We start from the raw sequence: 27,247 nt of genomic DNA, 5'->3' as shown, positions 1-27,247 counted from the left end.
TTTGCACGCATAATTAACTTTTTCTTCGTTAATTATAATATAAACTGATAATTCCCGGTAGCAACTTGTTCTTGTGAGAATCTTGAGCACTAAACACACCCTCCTTAACACACACACACACACACACACACACACACACACACACACACACTAGGAAGTGATGTGGTGGAGGCTGACTCCATACACAGTTTCAAGTGTAGATATGATAGAGCCCAGTAGGCTCAGGAATCTGTACACCAGTTGATTGACAGTTGAGAGGCGGGACCAAAGAGCCAGAGCTCAACCCCCGCAAGCACAATTAGGTGAGCACACACACATGTAAAACATGAATAATACGAGAATGAAAATAAACACGCGCGCACAACACTACAAATATCATTAGAAAATACTATAGGATCAAACTGTGTATGACCTGAGGCAGGACTCCCCACAGTGGCGACACATCTCACCCACACTGCCACAGGCAATACGCGAGAGAAAGACCCTCGAGCAACCAGGTAAAGCCAGGTACTTACACTAAGGTGCCGTCACTGGCCTGCTGGCGTACGCTAACCCTCCTCCCTCTCCCACTTCACAGCACTTCCCGGAAAGCGCCACATTCTGACCTTGTGTGACCTTGTGGTGATGTTCTTGGGGTGAGTGACTGTAGCCCAAGCATAACTGGTTGACGGTCTGGTCAGTCTAGCTGCTGCTGTAGGTACCAGCCGCTCACACAGTCTACAGACCTCAGTCTCGTTCATCACCTGTTTGTCCCTTTTTCGCTTGAAAACATTTAATGTCTTGGTAATTCCCTCAAATACGACCTCACATTATTTGGTTTACATTCTCCTCAAAAGTTCAAGAATCCTGGCACCGCCGCATCTTAGGATACGAGTTTGTAGTTTACCTTTAGTGGGTTTCCACGGAGTTCTACTCCCTAAGACGGGTGCTTGTGCTAACTTAGTTTGAGAGGATGTTAGTTGGAGCAGCCCTCAGGCCCACATATCAGTTACACACCGGCTGGTCCAGCACTGGTAGCCTGGTTGATAGCCGCGCGGGACTCATAATTCTGTAGCGCGGGTTCGATTCCCGCACCAGGCAGAAACAAATGGGCAAAGTTTCTTTCTCCCTGAGTGCCCCTGTTACCTAGCAGTAAATAGGTACTTTGGAGTTAGTCAGCTGTCACGGGCTGCTTCCTGGGGTGTGTGTGTGGTGTGAGAAAAAAAAGTAGTTAGTAAACAAGTTGCAAATATAGCCACTGCGACGGCAGCCTTGAGACCAGAACTCTGGATTTCTCTCCTTGGGAGAAACTGTGCGTGTTCCCAGTTACTAGAACACAGGAGCGAGGAGAGGGAGCCCCGGTGTCCACAGCCAGCGAGGAGAGGGAGCCCCGGTGTCCACAGCCAGCGAGGAGAGGGAGCCCCGGTGTCCACACCCAGCGAGGAGAGGGAGCCCCGGTGTCCACACCCAGCGAGGAGAGGGAGCCCCGGTGTCCACACCCAGCGAGGAGAGGGAGCCCCGGTGTCCACACCCAGCGAGGAGAGGGAGCCCCGGTGTCCACACCCAGCTAGGAGAGGGAGCCCCGGTGTCCACACCCAGCTAGGAGAGGGAGCCCCGGTGTCCACACCCAGCGAGGAGAGGGAGCCCCGGTGTCCACACCCAGCGAGGAGAGGGAGCCCCGGTGTCCACACCCAGCTAGGAGAGGGAGCCCCGGTGTCCACACCCAGCTAGGAGAGGGAGCCCCGGTGTCCACAGCCAGCGGAGGGCGACCTTGCTAAGGAAACACATTTCCTCACACCCCAAGTGCATGACACACCTATTAACTCTCACTCCCAGAGAGACGTCCTGCCAATATGAGTCGACGTGTGCTGAGAATTTATACATTTACCCATGACAAACTCCCCGACAATTTCCATTTTTTCCCCACACCTAAAGGTCATCCAGCAGGACAAGGAGGAAGACAAAACAAAATAGATACAGAGAATAGCAGCAAAAATTGCCTAATATTTATCTAGATTTATAAAAAAAATATATATTTTTCGGTTGTCGCCGATTTTACTGAGGTGTTCTCACTATAAAATGTACATGGTGACGATTTTGTTAAGATATATTTTACAATATAAACATGTAGATGGGGGGTTGGTGTTGCGAGGGTGTGGGTGGGTGAGGTGGGTGTTGGTGGGGCTAGGGTGTGGGTGGGTGAGGTGGGGGTTGGTGTTGCGAGGGTGTGGGTGGGTGAGGTGGGGGTTGGTGGGGCTAGGGTGTGGGTGGGTGAGGTGGGTGTTGGTGGGGCTAGGGTGTGGGTGGGTGAGGTGGGTGTTGGTGGGGCTAGGGTGTGGGTGGGTGAGGTGGGTGTTGGTGAGGCTAGGGTGTGGGTGGGTGAGGTGGGTGGGTCTTGTGTGGGTGTAGGTGTGGGGCTAGGGTGTGGGTGGAAGAGGTGACTGCGTGATGAGCGAGGCATCACACACACCATGTGTGATGAGCGAGGCATCACACACACCATGTGTGATGAGCGAGGCATCACACACACCATGTGTGATGAGCGAGGCATCACACACACCATGTGTGATGGGCGAGGCATCACACACACCATGTGTGATGAGCGAGGCATCACACACACCATGTGTGATGAGCGAGGCATCACACACACCATGTGTGATGAGCGAGGCATCACACACACCATGTGTGATGAGCGAGGCATCACACACACCATGTGTGACCCCCACGTCACTTACACCACCCTGACATATCCCCCCCTCCTCGGCTCATGCTCCAGGACGACCCTCCCGCCGGTAACACACCCCGCATGTTAGACCATCACTCAAGTGTTTCCTCGTGTGCCGGCCCCATTACCGGCTCGCCCCACCTCCACACGCTAAGAAAATTGTCCAGCGTCTGTCACGATATCAAGTGACTTTCATCAACACCTGCATGGACTCACCAGTACAACATTACGCTGCTGGTGTACGCATGTACAGCAAGACGGGGCGCCGGTGTACGCATGTGTGTATGCGTAATTCAGGCGTACTCTGGTCCTGGCAGCAATCGGCGTCAAGTTTGGAATACAAGTATGACACTTCCCGGTCAATATCTCTCGCACCTTTCAGACCAGCGTATGAATGACGGTTATCACTGATACGGTTGTACACGGGAGTGTATTGATGACCAGCGGGTTATGCTCATTAGGCATTTATTGTCCTCTGGACGCTAAAGTCAGCCCAGAGTCGTAATCAACTCCTTTCTTCAGAGCATATATCCTGAAGCTTATCTTTCTGGTTTTATCGTATATTGGAAGGTAAATGTATCTTGAGGTTATCTTGAGATGATTTCGGGGCTTTTTAGTGTCCCTGCGGCCCGGTCCTCGACCAGGCCTCCACCCCCAGGAAGCAGCCCGTGACAGCTGACTAACACCCAGGTACCTATTTTACTGCTAGGTAAGAGGGGCATAGGGTGAAAGAAATTCTGCCCATTGTTTCTCGCCGGCGCCTGGGATCGAACCCAGGACCACAGAATTACTAGTCCAGCGTGCTGTCCGCTCGGCCGACCGGCTCCATAGATAGATAGGGAGCCGGGAGAATAGGGAGATGCATGATAGAATCCATTCCAAATGGACTTAATACAAGCATGCAAGCAAATAAGCGTTCGCATGCACGCATGCACAACAGCCAAGAGACGTAGCGTTGTCCCGTAACAAGCAAATAAAAGCAGACCAAGTCTATAACTCCTTACTTATAACCAGTCTATATAACAAAAAAATGTTTTAAAGTTTGCCTTTAAACAAAATATATATCTTAGAACTGTCTGACTTTCGCAGATCTTCAATGGCTTAACAACAGTGATCTGAATAATTCATGCAGGTAAGGAGCAGTCACCTGTTGGGGGTTAACTATAGATAGCTTAGAATTAGTGTTCTGTGTAGGAACAGGAGTGTATACAAGAGCCTCCCCATGTGAGAAGTGTTGAGGTGAGGCTGGGGGTGTAGAGTGTACCAGGAGGGGCAGTAGGGGTGTAGATTGTGCCAGGACGGACAGTAGGGGTGTAGAGTGTACCAGGAGGGGCAGTAGGGGGTGTAGAGTGTACCAGGACGGACAGTAGGGGTGTAGAGTGTACCAGGACGGACAGTAGGGGTGTAGAGTGTACCAGGACGGACAGTAGGGGTGTAGAGTGTACCAGGACGGACAGTAGGGGTGTAGAGTGTACCAGGACGGACAGTAGGGGTGTAGAGTGTGCCAGGACGGACAGTAGGGGTGTAGAGTGTACCAGGACGGACAGTAGGGGTGTAGCAGTGTACCAGGACGGACAGTAGGGGTGTAGAGTGTACCAGGACGGACAGTAGGGGTGTAGCAGTGTACCAGGACGGACAGTAGGGGGTGTAGCAGTGTACCAGGACGGACAGTGGTGTAGCAGTGTACCAGGACGGACAGTAGGGGTGTAGCAGTGTACCAGGACGGACAGTAGGGGGTGTAGCAGTGTATCAGGACGGACAGTAGGGGGTGTAGAGTGTACCAGGACGGACAGTAGGGGGTGTAGCAGTGTATCAGGACGGACAGTAGGGGTGTAGCAGTGTACCAGGACGGACAGTAGGGGTGTAGCAGTGTACCAGGACGGACAGTAGGGGTGTAGCAGTGTACCAGGACGGACAGTAGGGGTGTAGCAGTGTACCAGGACGGACAGTAGGGGTGTAGAGTGTACCAGGACGGACAGTAGGGGTGTAGAGTGTACCAGGACGGACAGTAGGGGTGTAGAGTGTACCAGGACGGACAGTAGGGGTGTAGCAGTGTACCAGGACGGACAGTAGGGGGTGTAGAGTGTACCAGGACGGACAGTAGGGGTGTAGAGTGTACCAGGACGGACAGTAGGGGTGTAGAGTGTACCAGGACGGACAGTAGGGGGTGTAGAGTGTACCAGGACGGACAGTAGGGGTGTAGCAGTGTACCAGGACGGACAGTAGGGGGTGTAGAGTGTACCAGGACGGACAGTAGGGGTGTAGAGTGTACCAGGACGGACAGTAGGGGTGTAGAGTGTACCAGGACGGACAGTAGGGGTGTAGCAGTGTACCTGGTACCTTGTACACTGCTACGGGGTGCGGGAGCGGGTTGATGAGGGCCGCCACATGCCTTCATTTACAATGCTGATGATACACACAGGTCAATGCATCCTGGCGGACTCTTGACGCCAGGCGACGCCAAGAGACTAGTGTGGGTGCTGACCAGCAACGCGCGCTGCCTGCACTCTACACCACCACACTACACGCTGCCTGCACTCTACACCACCACCACACACTACACCACCACACTACACGCTGCCTGCACTCTACACCACCACCACACTACACGCTGCCTGCACTCTACACCACCACCACACTACACGCTGCCTGCACTCTACACCACCACCACACTACACGCTGCCTGCACTCTACACCACCACACTACACGCTGCCTGCACTCTACACCACCACCACACTACACGCTGCCTGCACTCTACACCACCACCACACTACACGCTGCCTGCACTCTACACCACCACCACACTACACGCTGCCTGCACTCTACACCACCACCACACTACACGCTGCCTGCACTCTACACCACCACCACACTACACGCTGCCTGCACTCTACACCACCACCACACTACACGCTGCCTGCACTCTACACCACCACCACACTACACGTTGCCTGCACTCTACACCACCACCACACTACACGCTGCCTGCACTCTACACCACCACACTACACGCTGCCTGCACTCTACACCACCACACACACCACCACCACACTACACGCTGCCTGCACACTACACCACCACACACTACACCACCACACACTACACCACACACTACACCACCACACACTCTACACCACCACACTACACGCTGCCTGCACACTACACCACCACACACTACACCACCACACACTACACCACACACTACACCACCACACACTACACCACCACACACTACACCACACACTACACCACCACACACTACACCACCACACACTACACCACCACACACTACACCACACACTACACCACCACACACTACACCACCACACACTACACCACCACACACTACACCACACACTACACCACCACACACTACACCACCACACTACACCACCACACTACACCACCACACTACACGCTGCCTGCACTCCTCATTATTACCACCTTCAATAGTAAACAATACGATGGGTCTTTGGTAAGAATAATAATTATCTTAATGCTACAAAGAAAGCTTAAAAGTGACCCCTTGTGAACAAATCCACAAGGGCCGTGACGAGGATTCGAACTTGCGTCCGGGAGCATCCCAGACACTGCCTTAATCGACTGAGCTACGACAGGGTAAAAGGGTTGAAACCGAAGTTCTACTGAACTTACTGGATCCCGTAGCCTAAGTAAGTTCAGTAGAACTTCGGTTTCAACCCTTTTACCCTGTCGTAGCTCAGTCGATTAAGGCAGTGTCTGGGATGCTCCCGGACGCAGGTTCGAATCCTCGTCACGGCCCTTGTGGATTTGTTCATTTGATGCATCACGTTAGTGTGATATGAGCGTATTACTGTGGCACTGGAGAGCCTGGTGCTGGTGGCACTGTGACACTGACCTTGGTGTTGGGTGGGGGCGGGGCAGACATGTGGCTGACACCCGCCAGGTGATGGTGAGGGTGATGGTGAGGGGTGTCCTCGACGGGGCGGCGACCTCCCTCACTCCAATACATCCTTCACCATTTCAAGTCGGAGTTCACACTTTCAAATCACTCTACGCCGTTCACGTTCTCCTTTACCAATGGCGGGAAATGTTTTTTCTTCCAAGTTTTCGTCAAGAAATATCTTCACAATATTACTTTCAAAACTTCCTCGGGAAGAGTATCTCGGTTTATTTACCCAATACTGAAATAGTAAATGATAATGTTTTGTGGAGAAGAACCATACTCGACATAAGGAGGTTTGGATTATCTGAACCACTGCACGGGAGGTAACCAAGTTTAAGTCTCTGAAGGAAGAGGTTGTGGAAGCCACCTCCATCCACAACTTTAAAAGATAGATTCGACACAATTTTCCGTCAGAGTAAATTATAACGCAACAGGTACAACGAGGCCAGTAGGCGGGGTATAGAGAGCTAGATTTCACTTTCCCGTAGGCAGCGATAGATTGATTGATAAAGATTAAGCCACCCAAGAGGTGGCACGGGCATGAATAGCCCGTAAAGCGATACGTAGGCAGCGATAGGTAGATTGATTGATAAAGATTAAGCCACCCAAGAGGTGGCATGGGCATGAATAACCCGTAAAGCGATAGGTCAGTACGTTTGGCTTGCCCGTGACCTCTCTAGTTCACCTCCCCCCCCCCCCACCCGTTCTCCGTTACAGCTGTAGTGTTACAACCGATACACGACCCCTATGTACACGTGAAAGTAGGGTACTGGAGCCGGGGGCCATGATGTACAAGGACCGCACGCTCCCACTGAACGATGACAAGATGAACCTAAACCACAATTACTCTTCGTTCAGTTTCAAAAACTCTGTTCGTAATTGAACATTTATAATCGAGTTTTACACAAAATTACAGTACATTATTTACCTAAGAGAAAGTTATAACAGCAGAACACGTAATTGTTATAATTATGCTGCATAATTTAGATTTAGAAGCTGTATTTGTCATTGATTTATAAACCCCATTATCAACATTAGTGGCCAAGACTTGTTCAACACTCTCCCGCCTCACACGAGAGGCCTAACTAGTCCACATCCCATGCGGCTCGGAAAAAGAATGATAAATACCTCCAAAGGCTACCTGATCAACCGGGAAGCCAGCAGCTGCATCTAACAGCCTGCTTGACCAGACCAGACCAATCAGTAGGCCTAGTCAGAGACCGGGTCGCAGGGACGATGGATCCTGGGAATCAACAAAGGTAATTGCAAGGTAAGCAACCCCACAGGAACAATAGCAGGATCAAGAGAAAGGCTTAGTAGCTTTCTCCTGATGTATGGAGACCATACACCAGCCATACAGGCTGGTGTATACATAAGGACAGCACTCGAGTCACAGACTAAAGGTCCCGCGTTAGATTCCACGTCGAGGCAGAAACAAATGGGCAGTTTTCCCACTTAATACCTTTATTCGCCTAGCAGTAAACAGGGACCTGGGCGCTAGACAGCTGGGTACAGGCTGCATCCTAGGCATGTTTGGGTTGAGAGAAATTCCTTCCATTTCAGATGCCCTTCACCGGGGCATCTCTCACAGCCCTCGTATTTTAAACGTGTAGACTAATCCCAAAGCTTAAAAGAGCAGGGCCTGCTACTCCCCGACTGCTCCTGAGCCGACCGACCAGCCCTGCACCTGGCCATTGGGCCCCGCCTCACCTGGGTGTACACACTCCTACCTGGCAACAATTATCCCCCGTGTGGAGTGCTTCACCTCCCCCCCCCCACCTCCCCTCACCACCACCTGGTAACCTCATTTCTTTAACCCCCCCCCCCCCCCGGTCACCACCACCATCACCACCATCTGGTCACCATTTGGTCCGGGAGACATCTCCAGTCACGCAGGGTGCAGTCGCACCTCCACAGATCTCCAGTATCATCTCTTGATACTGGTAATGGCTCAAAAGGGCCACCACTTACGGGCTATTCATGCCCGTGCCACCTTTTGGGTGGCTTAATCTTCATCAATCAATCACCACCAACATCTGACTACCACGCAGGTGGTTCCATCACCACCACCTGCCTCCTCCTCCTCCGCGTGCCCGGCCAGGTGGTATCACTGCACAAATTAACACTGGGACTTGTGTAATTGAGTAGCAAGCACAATATATGCTGAGTAATTATGCTAAGCCTCGCTGCTCTTGACTGTATCAACGCCTATTGCTTCCTCCTTATAGCCTCCTCTCAGCCAATGGCTTACTTTATTTTGGTTACTTCAGCCAGTGACTGTACACCCTACACGACTGTTCAACCACAGACTGAACCAGCTGCAGGGGCCCAGTACACCCTACACGACTGTTCAACCACAGACTGAACCAGCAGCAGGGGCCCAGTACACCCTACACAATACAACTGTTCAACCACAGACTGAACCAGCTGCAGGGGCCCAGTACACCCTACACGACTGTTCAACCACAGACTGAACCAGCTGCAGGGGCCCAGTACACCCTACACGACTGTTCAACCACAGACTGAACCAGCCGGTGCGAGTAAAATCAACAAGTATCCGGTTAAAACAACTGAAGGTGGGCAGACAGGACGACCTCCCCTTGAGCAGTACAAGTGTTAATTGTAACGAGGCTGTGAGGTGACCCCGAGGGCGCACCCCCCCCCGCCCCCCCCTCCTCCTCCTCCTTCACTAGTGGAGGGTAACATCCTGCCCCCCCCCCCCCCGCCCCAGTCCTCCACCCCCCAACACACAACCACGACCCCACCCCTCGCGCCTCACCTGCGGCGGCACCTCCATGGAAACTCCGCCAGTTTAATTGTAGAATGATTTATCAAGGAGCATGCAATAACACGCGGGCTTCCCAGCCAGCTTGAAGCACCCAGCTTCACCTCCTGGCGGGGTCCCACGAAGACAGCTTCACCTCCTGGCGGGGTCCCACGAAGACAGCTTCACCTCCTGGCGGGGTCCCACGAAGACAGCTTCACCTCCTGGCGGGGGCCACGAAGACAGCTTCACCTCCTGGCGGGGGCCCACGAAGACAGCTTCACCTCCTGGCGGGGTCCCACGAAGACAGCTTCACCTCCTGGCGGGGTCCCACGAAGACAGCTTCACCTCCTGGCGGGGTCCCACGAAGACAGCTTCACCTCCTGGCGGGGTCCCACGAAGACAGCTTCACCTCCTGGCGGGGTCCCACGAAGACAGCTTCACCTCCTGGCGGGGTCCCACGAAGACAGCTTCACCTTCTCCGTCTGCTCTGTCACTGACAATATTTAGTGCTCTTCAGAATTAGAACTATCCACTCTACACGACACATTACCCTCGTGTAATGGAGTAATGATGGGCCTTGGCGCAGCGAAGACACTGCCGGAAAAATATCAACAGGCTGTTACAATATTTGGAGCCAGCACACACGTTCAAACAAGGCTGTTCAACCTCAGCGTGGATGCATTACAGCAGTGTGAGAGCGGCGACGGCCCTCATCACTACAGTCACAACAATAATAGTGATCACTAACACTGAGGCGGTCAATCGAAGGAAAGAGCATTATGTTCCAAGATGTAATGACAGTGGTGACCACTCGCCCACGTTTGGTACCCTGTGGTACCCGGTGGTACCCGGTGGTACCCTGTGGTACCCTGTGGTACCCGGTGGTACCCTGTGGTATCCGGTGGTACCCTGTGGTATCCGGTGGTACCCTGTGGTATCCGGTGGTACCCGGTGGTACCCTGTGGTACCCGGTGGTACCCTGTGGTACCCGGTGGTACCCTGTGGTACCCGGTGGTACCCTGTGGTACCCTGCGGTACCCGGCGGTGCCCGGGTCTCGCTCCACCCTTCTCTCCTTTTCTTCTCTCCCCCCTTCCCTCTATCTCTGCCTCGGGAAATGTAAAACTGAAGCCCAGACGAATTCATCTTTTTCGATTAAACAATGAAAGCGCGCGGGTAAACGGCGGGAGTAAAACACAATAACTACATGTATAAAAGTTATTTTATTTCAGAAAATCATGAAAATGTCTGGGGGGGGGGTGCTGTAGATTCCGATATTTATTAATGATGGCACTTGGGCCGACTCCGACCTGCTTATGACACAAACAATCCCCCCCCCCCATGTTAAGGAGGGGGGTATGATGATTTCGGGGCTTAACGTCCCCGGGGTCCGGTCCTCGACCAGGCCTCCTTTTTTGTCCCCTAATCTGATACTAGATTTTTTGTCCTCCCTTTTTTGTCACTTAGTCCACTAAGTGACTAATACGTTTGAAATTAATTCACAAAGCTAATTATAAATATACAACAATTTATGAATAAAGTTTGAACTTTAATGTGTATATTATCAAGTACTATATACACATAATTATACATTGAACAAAATATGTAATAATTAACTATGCCAAGACAAAATGATCTGGAGCACTACGGTAGAGTCGAACCCTCGTCCTAGGTCACCCACCTCCCCCCAGACGCACACATTACCCACTGTACCACGATATGCTTAAAAGCGCCAAAGAAGACGTTTCTCATTACACACAGAGATCACACTAATGTGATGCATCAAATGAACAAATCCACAAGGGCCGTGACGAGGATTCGAACCTGCGTCCGGGAGCATCCCAGACACTGCCTTAATCGACTGAGCTACGACAGGGTAATGATGTAAGGGCGAAGAGGGAGAACGGCCTATTGACATAGCTCGGGTGCAGGGGGGGGGGGGGTTGTGTAAAATCCTGGTTTGTGCCTCGGAGAAGCTACGGGATCCAGTAAGTTCAGTAGAACTTCGGTTTCAACCCTTTTAACCCTGTCGTAGCTCAGTCGATTAAGGCAGTGTCTGGGATGCTCCCGGACGCAGGTTCGAATCCTCGTCACGGCCCTTGTGGATTTGTTCAAGACTTTTCTCGTTGGATACATCACGTTATTATTGTGTGACTATTCCAGTTTTTCAGCAGTGCGAGTGTGGGAGCGAGCGACGGCCGCTACTTCACCCCGACACCGCTAACCTCACCTCCCCCCTTAATGTGGCGCCACCATCACAGTCTCGCCTTGCTCCCCGTCATTGGCTACTCTTGCTATTCAACTCACATATGCACTAACATTAGCCCCCCAATGGGGGAGTATAGGAGTTACAACCCCGCTCCTGTGCCAGGTAAGTCCACTACGGGCTCGCCATATCCCGTGCTACTTGGAACTTTTGTTCCCAGTAGCTGAATCTATAACAACAGGGGAGTATACCTGGAAGTTGCTCTACTCCCCCAAGCCCAGCCAGACTTCGACTTCCTTTCACGAGCCTCGGAATGAAGCAGACGTCTTCCTCCTCCCTCCTCGTCACAGCAGAAGAGTCAAATCTTCAGGAGAGTTAATAGCTACTCTACATCCAGTCTGATACTCTGCAGACTTTACCAATTATCCAAAGTAGTGTGAATGACTGTACAAATGAGCACAGTTTTACGGCCAGAAAACACGCCAGGTATTACATTCAACGCGGGATTTTTTTTTTGTGTTAATTGGAAAATCCGGAGTTTAATTTCAAGTGATTGCTTGAACCTTGCAAGAAACGTCATTTGAAAGCAGGTTCAACTTTTGTCGGGTCCCACGAAGACAGCTTCACCTCCTGGCGGGGTCCCACGAAGACAGCTTCACCTCCTGGCGGGGTCCCACGAAGACAGCTTCACCTCCTGGCGGGGTCCCACGAAGACAGCTTCACCTCCTGGCGGGGTCCCACGAAGACAGCTTCACCTCATGGCGGGGTCCCACGAAGACAGCTTCACCTTACGTAGGGTAACTGTCCAATGTTAATGCCTCGAACATTTGTTTTAAAAATGCGCAGAGCAAATGTCAGTTGCGATCTTGTGTAATGCACAACCCGGGATAATGGGAGCAGGTCTCCTTGTGCGCCTCGCACGCTAAATTACTGCGCACGCCGCAGCCTAGCCGCAAGCGTCCGCACGCACACCACGCCTCTCCTTCCCTCGTCCATTTCTGCGGCGCCGGCCGCGTGCGGTGTCATACTCGTAGTCCACAGCTCCCACTATTCTTTCTTGAGGATTCACGGGAAGGTTAGGTTAGGCTGTTGGGAGCACACCCATGGGGAGCACACCCATGGGGGAGCACACCCATGGGGGAGCACACCCATGGGGGAGCACACCCATGGGGGAGCACACCCACGGGGACCACACCCACGGGGACCACACCCACGGGGGAGCACACCCACGGGGGAGCACACCCATGGGGGAGCACACCCATGGGGGAGCACACCCATGGGGGAGCACACCCATGGGGAGCACACCCATGGGGGAGCACACCCATGGGGAGCACACCCATGGGGAGCACACCCATGGGGAGCACACCCATGGGGAGCACACCCATGGGGACCACACCCATGGGGACCACACCCACGGGGACCACACCCACGGGGACCACACCCACGGGGACCACACCCACGGGGACCACACCCACGGGGACCACACCCACGGGGAACAATCCTCCAATGGTTGATAGGCGTTAATAACAATCCAGTGGATGATAAGCCCTAAACACATCGAGACTGCTCCATAGAAAACTGTCATTACTGTTGGACATAAATTCGTACTAATACGCCGCATTGTTTAACTCATTGGCTGACTCTGCAATACAAGCGACGCATTACCTGAGAGGACAGGTTGCAAATCAGCAACAGAACAAAAAACTAATTTGGATAAAGTACAACAAGTTTCCAGTTAAGAATAATTCGTCAAAGACACAAGTCGAGCATTATCATCTTAAGAGCATGATAAACTCGCTCTACAGCAATACTTGAAGCAGCCAACGTGGCCAAAACGGTGTTGCAAGACTGCACAAAATATCAACTTTCATCTATTGCTATATTCTTGGTGACCCCCTTAAGGTGTTCACTGAATTACCTGTAGCCAACCACCGGCTGCAGAAATGTGAGCGGCAGCCGGCGCCGCTACGTGATTTCTGTTCTTGTGGCGTCAAGCTCTGACCTCTGGCTCGCTGTGGGGAATAGGGGGGGGGAGGGAGAGTGAAGGGGGGGGGGGAGGGAGAGTGAAGGGGGGGGGGGGAGGGAGAGTGAAGGGGGGGGGGGAGGGAGAGTGAAGGGGGGGGGAGGGAGAGTGAAGGGGGGGGGAGGGAGAGTGAAGGGGGGGGGAGGGAGAGTGAAGGGGGATGGAAGTGCGAGTGAGTGAGCCCTTGTGTGCACGAGTACATGTGTGAGAGTAGAGGAGGATTCACCTGCGCGCACGTATCAATGTGCTACACAGGGGAGGTTATCTTGAGATGATTTCGGGGCTTTAGTGTCCCCGCGGCCCGGTCCTCGACCAGGCCTCCACCCCCAGGAAGCAGCCCGTGACATCTGACTAACACCCAGGTACCTATTTTACTGCTAGGTAACAGGGGCATAGGGTGAAAGAAACTCTGCCCATTGTTTCTCGCCGGCGCCTGGGATCGAACCCAGGACCACAGGATCACAAGTCCAGCGTGCTGTCCGCTCGGCTGACCGGCTCCCCGCTAATATCCGAACCATTTACTCCCTGGCTTACATTAATAAAGTGATATCTACAGCACATGTGCGCGTCCGGGGGACCATTTCCTCTACTGCCGTACACTATAGCGTGTCCACGATATCCACCTGATCACATTCCCCCAGAGACTGTTATAGGTAATTGTTGCGTATCGTCTGTCCCGTCTCCGTGTGTGTATGTGTGTGTTATCTTGAGGTTATCTTGAGATGATTTCGGGGACTTAGCGTCCCCGCGGCCCGGTCCTCGACCAGGCCTCCTTTTTGTTACACACCCCCAGGAAGCAGCCCGTAGCAGCTAACTCCCAGGTACCTATTTTCTTTTAGTCCCTTCCCCGTAATTTGCTGCTCTCAGTTCTGGTACGAGCCTTGTTGCATACCTTGCAAATCTTTCTATATTGGTACTGTTACGTTAGGTGGGGGGCTTCCACGCTGGTGCTCTATACTCCAAAATGAGCCTCAAATATGTGTAGTGTTTTCTGAGCGCCACCTTCTCTACGTTCCTATATATATATATGATAATCTTATGTTTGCCAGTGTTGTATATGCTAATAATGGATATTTGCTAGCATCTGATGCTTGGCTACAGATTAAGTTAATTCCGGGGGTTCTTCTCTTTTCATGGCGTCGCCTTCTCTTCATTTCGCATTGTTCAATACACCTTGCTCCGTGACCAATTCTCATTACTCTACATGAACTTGGGCCGAAGTCGTGTATTCCATTTCTCAAGCATCCCTGAAGCTTGTCTTGGTTCTCACCAAGTCTGCTTCGTCGGTAAACATTGATACAAATTCATGGGCTTATTATTTGGTGACTCGGATCCTCGTGTGTGGGTGTGACCAATGTTGACCAGACTACACACTAGAAGGTGAAGGGACGACGACGTTTCGGTCCGTCCTGGACCATTCTCAAGTCGGTCTGAACAATGTTGTTCACAGTATCCTGAAGGTATCCTTATCTAGGTTCCTGAAGGCTATTCGGACGTTGGCCAGTGTGTGTGATATGTTGCAGACATTATCCTGCTAATGTGCGCCCCGTCCTCCTCCTGGTCCTGCGTCAGATTTGCGGTTAAGTCAAACACAGATCTTCTCCTGATATAGTAATACTCTCCGAGCCCTGCCTTGGTCTCACCTACCTGGAGCACTTCATCTCCCAGGTGATGAGGTGCCTACTGCCACCTTGAGGTTATCTTGAGATGATTTCGGGGCTTTTTAGTGTCCCCGCGGCCCGGTCCTCGAGATGAGGTGCCTACTGCCACCTTGAGGTTATATCTTGAGATGATTTCGGGGCTTTCTAGTGTCCCCGCGGCCCGGTCCTCGACCAGGCCTCCACCCCCAGGAAGCAGCCCGTGACAGCTGACTAACACCCAGGTACCTATTTAACTGCTAGGTAACAGGGACATAGGTTCTGGTGAAAGAAACTTAGAAAGAAACTTCTGGTGAAAGAAACATAGGTTCTTAGTGAAAGAAACTCTGCCCATTGTTTCTCTCCGGCGCCAGGGATCGAACCCGGGACCACAGGATCACAAGTCCAGCGTGCTGTCCGCTCGGCCGACCGGCTCCCACGTCATATGCTCCCATATCACCCGAGGCATCCTCCTTAGCACCCAACACGTGCTACGCCTCAACCACAATTCTCCAACCTTGGCTTTCCTGCAATTTCACTCCTGCCTCCTCCACCTCTGCCCTTGTCTCAGGGACCCAATGACTGACCCTTGAAGAATTCCTGCTTGTTACAATAATCCTTCTGGCCATATTTTCTCTAACCACCATTTTTGTTTTAATCATTCCTGTGTCCACTGTAGCAGGTATCCGGTCACTCCCCAGTCTGTATCTTCGTGTTCTGCAATCAACGAATAAAAAAAAAGAATAATGTGATTAGTTTTCCTTCACGGTTACACGCAAACATGATATCCTTGAGTGCTTTCGGATCACATACGAGGATGTGTCTTAAGACATATGAAAACGCCTTAATATTTCTCGTTTCATTTTTATCTTTGGATTATATATAAATATATATATATATATATAAAATGTTAGAAACACAAAAGCATTTATATTTCAAATTAAAGTTGCACACACGGTTCTTGAAAGAGTGTAGGCGAGAGGTGTGTGGTAGAACAGAGGGCGGCGGCACTCCATCACACAAGATGGATGTGGAAGGGGGAAAATAGTGTGTACTGTTCACCTCTTGTGTGGGTGTGACCAATGTTGACCAGACTACACACTAGAAGGGGAAGGGACGACGACGTTCCGGTCCGTCCTGGACCATTCTCAAGTCGGTCTGACCAATGCTGTTCACAGTATCCTGTTCACCTCTTGGATTACCGATAGACGTGAGTGACCTGCTGGAAGCTGCCGTGTGTGTGGTTCAAATGGACAGAACTGTAGTACGAGTCTTGGGAAGAGGGGCATACAACTCCCAAGTGGTGTGTGGGTGTTGACAAGGCGTGGGTATGGAGAGGCCCATAGGTATGGGTGCGTGGCGTGGGCGGGTCGTGGGCGTGGCGTGGGCGTGAACATAGGTCTGGGTGCGACACCGGTAAGGCGGGAGTAAACTGTACCCTAGAGACACCGCCACACCGGAGCCAGGACATGTATGGTGCCCCGTAAGATTAACAACACGAGAGCCATCCAGTAACCCGCCAAACACACACCGAAACTACGACATTGGTACAACGTTCGAACAAGTTTTAACACCTCCTAACCAGTTATAACAACCAATATAGCAAGTTGTAACAACGTTCTAATACGTCATAAACACGTTAAGCCAAGATGTAACAACATTATTACAAGTTGTAACAAGCGGAAAATAGAGACAGTTACGGTTTGTGTTTCCAGGGAAGTCACTAATAAGAGAGAGACGATAAATGACGATAGCCACGTGGTGGCTATCGTCACACTCTTACCACCCCTCAATCTCCCACAATCTAAATGAATATAAACTGGATATGTTGACATTCAGGAAAGACCTGGGTAAATGCTAACTTAGAAAGAGTTTTTTCTTTTTTTTTTGCAAGGTGATCTATGGAACAAATTACCAAGTAACACAGACGTAGGATCACATTACTATTTCAAACATAGGTTACGCATATATGAATGAGTTTAGATATATAAAATAATAGCCCCATTCTGCAGTTGACGGGAGACATCTCCCGTCACGCAGGGTGAAGTCGAACCTCCACAGATCTCCAGTATCAGCTCTTGATACTGGTAATGGCTCCAAAGGGCGGCCACCACTTACGGGCTACTCATGCCCGTACCACCTTTTGGGTGGCTTAATCTTCATCAATCAATCAATCTTATGCAGTTTCCTAAATTCATAAATTATTCGCTTTAGTGACACTACTTCACAATATTTAATCAATTAACAGCTCAATGGGCAATGCTATATATCCTTTAAAAGGGCTCTGTAGCACAGTGGTCTACGTTCTCAGCTTACAACAACCCTGGGACCTGATTTCAATCCGTTGGGAAAGTTCCCTTTCACCTGACACCTCTCCAGGTTAAACCTGTGTTCACTTTGCAGTAAAATGGGTACTCAGGAACTAGGCAACTGTTGTGGGTAGCATCCTGGGGAAGGCTAACAATAGGCCTAGGGAGACACCAATAAACCCAATTACAGATTTCCTATCCCCGACAAAAGAAATTATATCTAAATTCATCCAGTTTGATCCTAATGTTCGAATTTGATATTTAAATCCACATTTACATAAGGCGCAAAAAGTCCACCAACAGTGCCAGACAAAACTTCTCAACTTACAAGAATCCCAGATAAAAAATGATAAGATTAGAAACTCCATAACAGAACGTAAAACTTCAAAATAAAACTACGAGACTCACCACTAATGAAACTCGACCTAAACAACGCTCTCACACACTCCACAATGTGCGGAGAAATGAAATGAAAATGCAGAGAGAAACTGGAATTTCAGAAACAAACTGGAAACAGAATGAAACTCGGTGGTTTTGTCCTCTGTCCAGGACGAGAGACCTGGCTTCAGCCATCCTTCCTAAAACCTTTATTGTTGCTCTTATGAACGAGAATGGAAAATTGTAGAAGCCAACTCCATACCCCTAGAGCGGAAGGTTGTAGAAGCCAACTATGTAACCCTTGACCGGAAGGTTATAGAAACCAATTCCATAGCCCCTTGACCTCAAGATAGCAGAAGCCAACTCCATGCCAAAGTTTCAGAAGTAGATGTGAAAGAAGAAATAGGTGTTATTAGGTACTGCACTAGACGATCAACACCTGGAAAAGGTGGCTCCGTGCAAACAAGAAACAGGTGAGTACGTAGCCCCTAGCCAGGCCAGGTGTGTCCAGACCAGGTGTGGCCAGAACCCCCAGGAGTGGCCAGAACCCCCAGGAGTGGCCAGAACCCCCAGGAGAGGGCGCAACGCAGGTCAACAGTCACCCGAGCGGACAAATTAGTATACACAGGAATATCTGAATATGAGGACCTCAAGGCGGGGACCATGAGAACCAAGAGGCCACACGCCTTCCCCAACATAACCATACTTCGAGGTGGTTCCGCGGGCCGATGTCCTCCTGGTTAGTGGTCTGGTCAGTCAGGTTGCTAGACACAACTCCGGAATACCTGAACAGTTGTTCGGGGGTATTCTTTAGAGGTGTTTATCAAGTTTCCTTGTGAACACCGTAAGAGGGCGGCTAGTTATACCTCTTACGTATAGTATATAAAACTCCCACACCATACGCTGTTTTGCTACAGCATTATGGAGACGATCATAAGACGTGATCACCCGGCTGCAGTAGCGAGCAGCGTGGCGTGCAAGCAAGATGGTGGCGCGACTGGGGCACTAATTACTATGCAACACCAGGGAGGGAGGGAGGGAGGGAGGGACACACACACACACACACACACACACACACACACACACACACACACACACACACACACACACACACACACACACACACAACAAAGTCAGGTCGAGCGGGTGTAAGCACGTTAGGTGGAGTAACGGTGGCGCCGTCAGTAGCCACACCACCACCACCCCCGGCCCGCTACCTGGTTGATACCTGCCCAACCACAGCCGTTAATACATCAAATGTGTTGCCCAAACTCAACAAACTCAAAATAAATAATTTAGCATTACGAAAAACTCTTAAACAAATTGTTGTTGTTGACGCTGTAACCGAGCTTTCTTCGTCCAAATCTTGACTGAACCCCTGAAGTAAATACAGTGTAGTTGACCAGGTCAACTTCCCGCGACCTGACCTTAGTCACTTAGTGGTCATTAACACTTAAAGGTGAGTTTCTTAATTACTAGGGGCCGCCAACCTGACGCCTCTTGAAATCTTGTCTGTGACTCCTGTACTATGTATATATTAAATACAAAACACCTTTACAGTGTTACAACATTACCTGAAAGAAAAGGACAATATAGTCTCGTGATTGTCACCGAGAAAGTGACTTCCCTCAAAGGTCTCCAAGTAGCCTTAAGGAAGACCTCTCAACACTGGAGAGGATGCACACACTGCCCGCTCTCACTCACCACTCCCAACACCATGAAAAGCCCAGGAAACTATAGACGAGACTAAGAGAACAAGAGGAGATTACGGGAGAGGCAGTCGCCACCTCTCCTGTGCCAGGTGAGTACGACACGGGTTCACCATAGCCCGTGCTGCTTGCAACGTTTTGTTCAGAGTAGCGGAATCTAAGAGCCAGACCAACAACAATAGGAGAGAGGAGGCCGAGCCCGGCGCCAGGAGCCCAACTAGGGCAGCGTGAGAGGGGCGCCCGGATGGTGTCATACCTACACCAGGCCACACCAACATTCTGGGTCATGATGACCTTACTGTCTACCTCTGCCATGCCAGTCATTAAACTAACTGTTTACGGTTTATCACTAACTGTGAACTTCACACGGTTACTGCTCAAGACACTACCGTCGCTCACCGATGACTGGTTAAGAAAGTTTCGTCGGTGGCAAATGCCGACGAAACAAAAATATTTCTTTATATATATAAAGTCCATTCAAACCGTTATATCAAAATGGATTTCGGATTGCGTGTGAGAACGAACAAATGCTTTTTTTTTTACCAAGAAGCAAGAGGGAGAACATTTGCCTTCATTGTACGTAGGAACATTTAACACCCATCAGAACGCTGTGACCATAACATCTTAGCTGCATACAAAGAAAACTTGGAAGAACATTTAGAGGCAGACTGCAGGTAAACACACACACACGCCTGCAGGCGGCGGGGAAGGAGGAGCGTGTCCACCACTACCAACCAGCGCCCCCGGCACCATCGCCACACTCATGACCAACATAAAAATAAAAGCTTTTTCTCTTGCGACACAAAAGTGAGGCATTTTAGTGTGGCGTGTTGGTGCTCTCTCCCTGCAGCTAGTCGTGAATCAGAGAGAAACTCTACCCCAGGTGGGCCCAGATGGCGCTTGCTAGTCTCGTTATACCTGACACCCTCAATACCTTGGGGGTGTCGGGTGGGGCCTACACTATGGGGCCTACGTCACGTAACCTGTCCCCTATTATCAGCAAGCAATGGGCGTGGCCCAACACCAGTGTATGGGGAGACTCGAGGCCGTCGTGTATTAAGGTGTAGCGACACACCAACCCCTGCCATTCATCCCGGGTCGGCCGGCACCAACCTTCCTTGCCAGCCACAAAAACCTGAACGTGCGTCCGTTACCGGGGGCAGCACGCCCCAGGAGTGCTGGGGAGGAGGGCGTGGTAATGCTCAGGCACACCATCACCTCCCATCACCTCAATAATTTACACGTGGAAAATAGTAGAGGGGCTGGTCCCAAACCTGCACACAGAAATAACACCACATGAGACCAGGAGGCATGGTAGCATACCGTGCAGAATACCCCCGTTCAAGAGCAGAGGTGCAACAGGTAATCTGAGAGAGAACTATCAACACCAGAGGCCCGAGACTGTTCAACACGCTTCCACTACACATAAGGGGCATAACTGGCCGACCCCTCACAGTGTTCAAGAGAGAACTATCAACATCAGAGGCCCGAGACTGTTCAACACGCTTCCACTACACATAAGGGGCATAACTGGCCGACCCCTCGCAGTGTTCAAGAGAGAACTATCAACATCATAGGCCCGAGACTGTTCAACACGCTTCCACCACACATAAGGGGCATAACTGGCCGACCCCTCGCAGTGTTCAAGAGAGAACTATCAACATCATAGGCCCGAGACTGTTCAACACGCTTCCACCACACATAAGGGGCATAACTGGCCGACCCCTCGCAGTGTTCAAGAGAGAACTATCAACATCATAGGCCCGAGACTGTTCAACAAGCTTCCACTACACATAAGGGACATAACTGGCCGACCCCTCACAGTGTTCAAGAGAGAACTATCAACATCATAGGCCCGAGACTGTTCAACACGCTTCCACCACACATAAGGGGCATAACTGGCCGACCCCTCACAGTGTTCAAGAGAGAACTATCAACATCATAGGCCCGAGACTGTTCAACACGCTTCCACTACACATAAGGGACATAACTGGCCGACCCCTCACAGTGTTCAAGAGAGAACTATCAACATCAGAGGCCCGAGACTGTTCAACAAGCTTCCACCACACATAAGGGACATAACTGGCCGACCCCTCACAGTGTTCAAGAGAGAATTTGATAAATACCTCCAAAGGATACCTAATCAACCAAGCTGTGATTCATACGTCAAACTACGAGCAGCCACGTCCAACAGCCTAGTTGACCAGTCCAGCAACGAGGAGGCTTGGGCAAGGACCGGGCCGCGTGGACGCTAAGCCCCGAAACCAACACAAGGTAACCACCTTACCTTGAGGTACCACAAGATAACCTCGCCTGCCACTACATATATGTATTATTTACATTACTTTAAAGCTAACAAAATCCAATACTATTACCAATGAAGCAGCCTCAAGTTACTGTAAAACTTGATGAAATTACTCATCACCTCTAGCCTATCCTAACCTTTTAATATACCTATCCCATTAGGCCCTAGAGGGCTAGTCACGGTCCACATGTCCAATTTTACCACCACGACCTCTACCCACCACGTCCGCCTGGCACAGTGTAGCGGTGGGTCAGGGGGCAGGAGGAGTCACACCCTGCTCGTCATCACAATTAAACACTAAAATAGCAACACGTTCACTAGGCAGCAATTAAGAGCTTCAGAGGGAGTCCTGGGGGAAAAGTCTCACCCAGGACCCCCTCCTGGGAAGCTTCCCCCCCCCACTCCCAACCCCACCAGGAGCAGAGGTAGTGTCTTGAGCCGTTTGGGGATTACCTGGAGTACACCTGGAGCCCGGCCTGGTTGTCAGGTTCGTCTTAAGATCAGTTGATCTACAAGGTTGTTGCTTGGGGTGGCCCGTAGGCCCACATCTCCGTCACAACCCGGGCTGGTCCAGCACTCACACACTAGTGTGTTACCATGTCAGATACAACCCCCCTGCTACCTAATACTTCAATGACTCGGTCCCTGCTTGTCAGTCACATCTCGCAATGGTATTCCGAGACACGACCACAGCGAGGTGCATACTGTCTGGTCCCATCGTCGCTCGGTAAAGAAGGCCAGGAAGTGTCTTCACTACAAGGTCAAGTACCGCTTCTTAAAGAGCTTATGTTTCGCCACAATAGAACACAACGTGAATTACGCGCTTCTTTCCTAAAAGGACACAATGGAATTTGAACAACGGAAAAAAAGGTTCGAAGATTCCAATGCCAAGCCACGTTCTCAACCGGTGGGGAGACCTTGACAGACACGGCGAGGGGGGCACGGAGCAGCAGGCCTGCAAGGTGTGTGTGTGTGTGTGTGTGTGTGTCTGAGAAGGAGACCGTGGCAGGCACGGCAGGGAGCGACAGGCAGGCAGGGCCAAGTATGGGCGTGGCAGGTTGTGAGGGCCGACCGGCTGATGATTGAGTCACTGTCAGCCTGCAGTTACGGAGCAAGCCTTCCCCAGCCTGGCCGTGCAAGTTCCTGTTGGGGGTTATTGGATCAGCCTGGGGGAGTGATGGCTTCGAAGACAAGCCTCATAGATCAGGCACTCACCAGGGGGGAGCCTGACCAAGCCGGACCGCGGGAGTGTAAAAGCTCTCAAACCCAACCGGTAATTTCCGCCAGACAACTAAAGACTTGAAAGATAATTTGACAATTTCGGTGTGATTATGTTTTGTTTTAACCGAACTTTAATCAGTTTTAAGTTTTGCCCCGAAAGGCGAGTTTATTGTGCAGCGTCACTCATCCTAGGGGTGGACACACCGCCATAGTGACAGTATTGAGCACCGCCACTCATCCTGTGAGTGGACACACCGCCATAGTGACAGTATTGGGCAGCGCCACTCATCCTGTGAGTGGACACACCGCCATAGTGACAGTATTGGGCAGCGCCACTCATCCTGTGAGTGGACACACCGCCATAGTGACAGTATTGGGCAGCGCCACTCATCCTGTGAGTGGACACACCGCCATAGTGACAGTATTGGGCAGCGCCGCTCATCCTGTGAGTGGACACACCGCCATAGTGACAGTATTGGGCAGCGCCACTCATCCTGTGAGTGGACACACCGCCATAGTGACAGTATTGGGCAGCGCCACTCATCCTGTGAGTGGACACACCGCCATAGTGACAGTATTGGGCAGCATCACTCATCCTGTGAGTGGACACACCGCCATAGTGACAGTATTGGGCAGCGCCACTCATCCTGTGAGTGGACACACCGCCATAGTTACAGTATTGGGCAGCGCCACTCATCTTGTGAGTGGACACACCACCATAGTGACAGTATTGGGCAGCGCCACTCATCCTGTGAGTGGACACACCGCCATAGTGACAGTATTGGGCAGCGTCACTCATCCTGTGAGTGGACACACCGCCATAGCGACAGTATTGGACAGCGTCACTCATCCTGTGAGTGGACACACCGCCATAGTGACAGTATTGGGCAGCGCCACTCATCCTGTGAGTGGACACACCGCCATAGTGACAGTATTGGGCAGCGTCACTCATCCTGTGAGTGGACACACCGCCATAGTGACAGTATTGGGCAGCGTCACTCATCCTGTGAGTGGACATACCGCCATAGTGACAGTATTGGGCAGCGCCACTCATCCTGTGAGTGGACACACCGCCATAGTGACAGTATTGGGCAGCGTCACTCATCCTGTGAGTGGACACACCGCCATAGTGACAGTATTGGGCAGCGTCACTCATCCTGTGAGTGGACACACCGCCATAGTGACAGTATTGGGCAGCGCCACTCATCCTGTGAGTGGACACACCACCATAGTGACAGTATTGGGCAGCGCCACTCATCCTGTGAGTGGACATACCGCCATTGTACCACCAATAAAAAAAATTATTGTACTTTCAAGAAATAAAAAAATCAAATTATTATACAGACAAAACAAAAAAATACATTACTGAAGAAAAACCAAATTCAGACTTCTCGTATTAAAAAGAAAAATTAGATTTAAATACCGTAACCAAACAAATAAATAAATTAAACCTCCCAGAAGACCTTGAGGGATGTGACAGCGGAACACACTGTGGCGCAAGTGAGTGGGGGATGTAAACACTCTTCCACACGCCCCTCTGCCTCCCACACACACACGCCTTCACCTCACACTCAACACACACACACACACACACACACACACACACACACACACACACACACACACACACACACACACACACACACACACACACACACTCAACACACACACACACACACACACACAGGCGGGACCAAAGAGCCAAAGCTCAACCCCCGCAAGCACAAATAGGTGAGTACACACACACACACACACACACACACACACACACACACACACACACACACACACACACTCAAGACTCCGAAACTGCCAGCAGGGTCTCCAAGTGAACTGGGGGACCATCTCCACCCTACACGAGAGCTAGCTACGTGTCCATATAGTACGTATATGGACACATTATTCATATACATATATGCTCGACCGATGGGGACCTGTTGTTGTTATAGATTAAGCTACTCGGAACAAGTTGCAAGTAGCACGGGCTATGGTGAGCCCGTAGTGGACTTACCTGGCACAGGAGCGGTCGATAGGGACCATCTCCAATACACCTTCTGCAGTTTCCTGCATTACGCTGGTTGAAGCTAGCTTACCACATAATAAAGGGAGCAAGTTGACCAGACCACACACTAGAAGGTGAAGGGACGACGACGTTTCGGTCCGTCCTGGGCCATTCATCGACTTGAGAATTGTCCAGGACGGAGCGAAACGTCGTCGTCCTTTCACCTTCTAGTGTGTGGTCTGGTCAACATATTTTAGCCACGTTATTGTAATTACCAACACAATTTACCTTTAAGCTTACCACACCAATGACACTTATATAAACAACAGAATATCAATCTTATCAGTCTTATCAATCTTATCAGAATATCAGTCCAGCAACCAGGAGGCCTGGTCGACGACCGGGCCGCGGGGACGCTGAGCCCCGGAAGCACCTCAAGGTAACCTCAAGGTAAGGTATCTTATTCTCATCCGCCTTAAGTGACAGGATGAACAACCCGGCGGGTTTTCTTCCTATTGGGGAGTGTTGTACATGCTGTTATGGCGGTGTGTCCAGTCACAGGAGGAGTGGCGCTGCCCAATGAACTCGCCCCTCGGGGCAAAATTAAAAATGAAAATTCATTCAACGACTCAAACAATCCTCCCTCTCCTCATCCCATCACAAATCTCATCTACCCAACCTCATCTCCTCCTATCAAACAATTTATTCAACCCAATCATGTGGCTCCTTCCTCTTCCACCCCATCCCATCCCCAGGCCACCCCAGCACCGGATAATGTCTCTTCATTCAACTTCCCGTTATGACAACAAAGGCCCCTGGTACTGATATTTGATCAACAAGCCCTTGATCCGTCCTGTCAAGTTAACACACACACTCACACACACACACACACACACACACACACACACACACACACACACACACACACACACACACACACACACACACACACACACACACACACACAATCTCTGTGGCCCAAATGAGTCACAGAGATATTAGAAAGAACTTTTTTAGTGTCAGAGTGGTTGACAAATGGAATGCATTAGGAAGTGATGTGGTGGAGGCTGACTCCATACACAGTTTCAAGTGTAGATATGATAGAGCCCGATAGGCTCAGGAATCTGTACACCAGTTGACTGACGGTTGAGAAGCGGGACCAAAGAGCCAGAGCTCAACCCCCGCAAACACAACTAGGTGAGAACTAGGTGAGTACACACACACACGAGAGCTAGCTACGTGTCCATATAGTATGTATATATACCTTATCTATATACATATAATTGCATAATAACACAGACAAGGCCACAGGTGTTTGTTCTACCAAGCTCCCTCGTCCCCACACCAGCTCTCTAACACCTGCCCATACAAAACCCCCAAAACATGACTATACACGCGTAATCGTCGTGGTCATGAAGGGAAGACTCCTCCTACGATTGATTGATTGATAAAGATTAAGCCACCCAAAAGGTGGCACGGGCATGAGTAGCCCGTAAGTGGTGGGCCTTTTGAGCCATTACCAGTATCAATAGATGATACTGGAGATCTGTGGAGGTGCGACTGCACCCTGCGTGACGGGAGATGCCTTCCGTGTGTGTCCTCCTATGAGAGTCATGGTGCAGTAGTAATGTGGGGGAGGAGAGAGGTGGGGAGAGAGGGATGGCGTGCCGTGGTGCCACGTAATCCTGCTCCGGAGGTCACAGTGCCGCCCTCAAGGTCAAGGCACGCCTCGCATGACCCACATTTGCTCGCTAACGTTGCAATCATTCGGACCAATTTCGAAAACTTCCGTTCCTATCATTTTCTTATTCAACTGGGAAGTGTGATGACACGCCGAAGGACTCGGTCGGTCACACAACCTCGCACAGGTGAAAGAAAAACCCCACTGTCGGCCCAGGAAGACGGCCACCAGCAACATGAGAGCACAATGTCCGCGAGCACAGAGTACACTCATAGTTACAAGGGTCGCAAACCCTCATCTCTGAACGGGTGACTATAAGCCCCCAGGAAGGAGTCCTCCTTTATCCCCACCACAGCACCCAAACCTTCTCAAGCCTGGCCT

General features: G+C 50.9%; 1 protein-coding gene across 11 annotated transcripts in view; it reads right to left on the bottom strand.

Moving 5' to 3' along the window:
• The window catches only part of Wdr62 (WD repeat domain 62), a 231,507-nt gene that overhangs the window by 113,606 nt on the left and 90,654 nt on the right, over positions 1-27,247 (bottom strand). Inside the window, exon 1 of one of the 11 annotated variants that reach the window (XM_045754641.2) lies at positions 6,583-6,862. The exons of the other annotated variants lie outside the window; for them this stretch is intronic. Coding sequence (XP_045610597.1) covers positions 6,583-6,696 — 114 coding nt within the window. The 5' untranslated portion in view covers positions 6,697-6,862. Of the gene's footprint in view, positions 1-6,582; positions 6,863-27,247 lie in introns of those variants that run through there. 11 annotated transcript variants of the gene reach the window in all.

This window comes from Procambarus clarkii, chromosome 37, assembly GCF_040958095.1.
Source record: "Procambarus clarkii isolate CNS0578487 chromosome 37, FALCON_Pclarkii_2.0, whole genome shotgun sequence".
Classification (NCBI taxonomy): Eukaryota; Metazoa; Arthropoda; class Malacostraca; order Decapoda; family Cambaridae; genus Procambarus; species Procambarus clarkii.
The sequence above is the reverse complement of the archived record's forward strand: the minus strand, read 5'-3'. Positions and strand labels throughout refer to the sequence as shown.